The sequence below is a fragment of the Aplysia californica genome, unplaced genomic scaffold (genome assembly GCF_000002075.1).
Source record: "Aplysia californica isolate F4 #8 unplaced genomic scaffold, AplCal3.0 scaffold01761, whole genome shotgun sequence".
Taxonomy (NCBI): Eukaryota; Metazoa; Mollusca; class Gastropoda; order Aplysiida; family Aplysiidae; genus Aplysia; species Aplysia californica.
The window spans coordinates 15,478-17,691 of NW_004799031.1; the positions used below are offsets into that span (position 1 = coordinate 15,478).

Below are 2,214 nucleotides of genomic sequence, written 5' to 3' on the forward strand. Positions count from 1 at the left end.
ATGGTTTGAGGGGGGGGGGCTACTTAATTTCCTTCGCTCTATTGTTTCTGTCTGTCCTTCCGTCTGTCCATCTTGCTTTGCCCACGCACAGAATGGCCGTTATTGTGTTTTTGTCCTTCTCTGTAATCAGACTATTTTCTCTCACTGGAGTATCAGTAAAGTGTATTTTAACTAAGACACAGATGAGGACGCTTCTGAGGTCGAGCACATTGACCCACGTCAGGAAGTAGGTGATAATGAGTAGCGGGGAACGTCTCACAGTGGTAGGCAATCAGGCTTACAATTACGGGGTTGTTTGGTTATTTCCGGCGGTCCAGCGCACGATGAGTGGACATTAATTGATAATCATTACTCGGGGTCTTTGTGCTGTTACGTACAGGGTTTTAGGAGTTTGTTTTGTAACCTGAAGGTCTCTAGCTCGAGTTTCCTAAGAATAGCAGAGGATTTTTATTGTAGGAATATTTGTGTTTCCCCAGATATTTTTTGTATGTTTATTCAACAAGTGGTGATGATGATGATGATGATGATGATGATGATGATGATGATGATGATGATGATGATGATGATGATTTTCTCAATGTTCCTGACGAAGCTCCTTTTGCAAAACCTTTGTACTTTTTCAGTATTACAAGTTTTGAAATCCTACAGTCTGCACAATTGTTTTGCTTTTTTATTTTCCTGCTTTCAGCTATGATGATGATGATGATGATGATGATGATGATGATGATGATGACGATGACGATGACGACGACGACGACGACGACGACGACGATGACAAACATTGATTGTGATAATGATAACGATAAGAATGTTGACTGTCTGTTTGTTCACAGGGCCAGGCGGGCTCCCGTAAGGACACACTGAGTGACGCCAACAACCAGCAACGATTTAACGACGACGCCAAGGACTTGGTGAGTCCCCGGTTTGAGCTCTGTTGGAAATGACTTCCGTCTTGCCAGTGGCAGGCAAAACGGCCTTATCCTCCTTACATTTTTCCTGAGTGCCTTTCTTTACTTATAGGCTGACGCTGGTAGGCAATACACCCTTACGCTCCCTCTTATATTTCTGGATGCGTTTGGAGGTATTACATTTTTGTTTGCAATCACTCTGTAGTTTCTGTCTATATATTGGGGTGGTTTGAGGGTGCTTCTTGCACAACTTCTTAACTCTTCCGCTGTTGTTTCTGTTGGTTTACTTGTCTTTCTAGGAGGACATCGTTCATTTCCATTACATCTTTGCCGTTCCTATCTGTCTATCTTGATCTGCGGGTGGGTGGAAGGCGCCAATAGTAGGCACTGCTTCTCAACTCTCCTGTTTGTCTGTGTGTTTGTCTGCCTGTCTGTCAGTCTGTCTGTCAGTCTGTCTGTCTGTCTGTCTGTGTCTGTCTGTCTGTCGTAACACAGGAAAAAAAAAATCGTCCAAAACATTGCAGGACAACTCTGGATTATTGTGGGTGGTTCAAGGGTGTCATTGGCAGAATCTGCTTCTGCTCTCTCTTTATGTTGTTTCTGCCTGTGGTTCTTGTTTTTTCCCCAAGCATATTTTTTTTTCTTTGTGTGGGTGGTTGGCGGGTGTTCTGGTGTGGTTTGCTCCCTCTATCCTGTCAAACATCTATCGTCCTTATCTCTCCTCCTTTTTTGTGTAAGTTGCTCTCTTGCAACACAATTATTCTTCGGCACTTATATGACCTTATTGTGTTGCAAGTGCCGTAGAACTTTTACTAAAACAAAGTGTCGTAAAACACTTACTAAAACTAAACTGTGACATATTTGTGTTGCTGCAAGTACCCTAAAACTTTTACTTAATAACACATAAAACACAAACTATCTGTCTCCATACAGTGAGTGGTTGGCGGGTGCTCTGGTGTGGTTTCTCCTATCCTGTCAAACATCTATCGTCCTTATCTCTCCTCCTTTCTTGTGTTTGTTACTCTCTTGTAACCCCTCTAATCTTCGGCACTTTATGGCCCTATTGTGTTGCAAGTGCCGTTAAACTCTTACTTAATAACATATAAAACACAAACTCTCTGTCTCCCTACACTCTTCTTTCCTACTGTCTTCCCTTTCGCTAATTGGCTGCTTTTGCCTCGGTGTGCTCCCCCTAGCTCCGACAAACCACCAAATGTATTGGACAATCTGTATGCCGTGCAGACTTCATTAGCAGCTCTCTCTCTCTCTCTCTCTCTCTCTCTCTCTCTCTCTCTCTCTCTCTCTC

At 43.1% G+C, this 2,214-nt stretch overlaps 1 protein-coding gene across 1 annotated transcript in view; it reads left to right on the top strand.

Moving 5' to 3' along the window:
- The window catches only part of LOC101863875 (spectrin alpha chain, non-erythrocytic 1), a gene marked incomplete at its 5' end in the record, with an annotated part of 39,056 nt that overhangs the window by 14,938 nt on the left and 21,904 nt on the right, over window positions 1-2,214 (top strand). Inside the window, 1 exon segment of the mRNA XM_013090975.2 lies at window positions 834-911. Within this exon segment, the coding sequence (XP_012946429.2) occupies window positions 834-911 (78 nt within the window).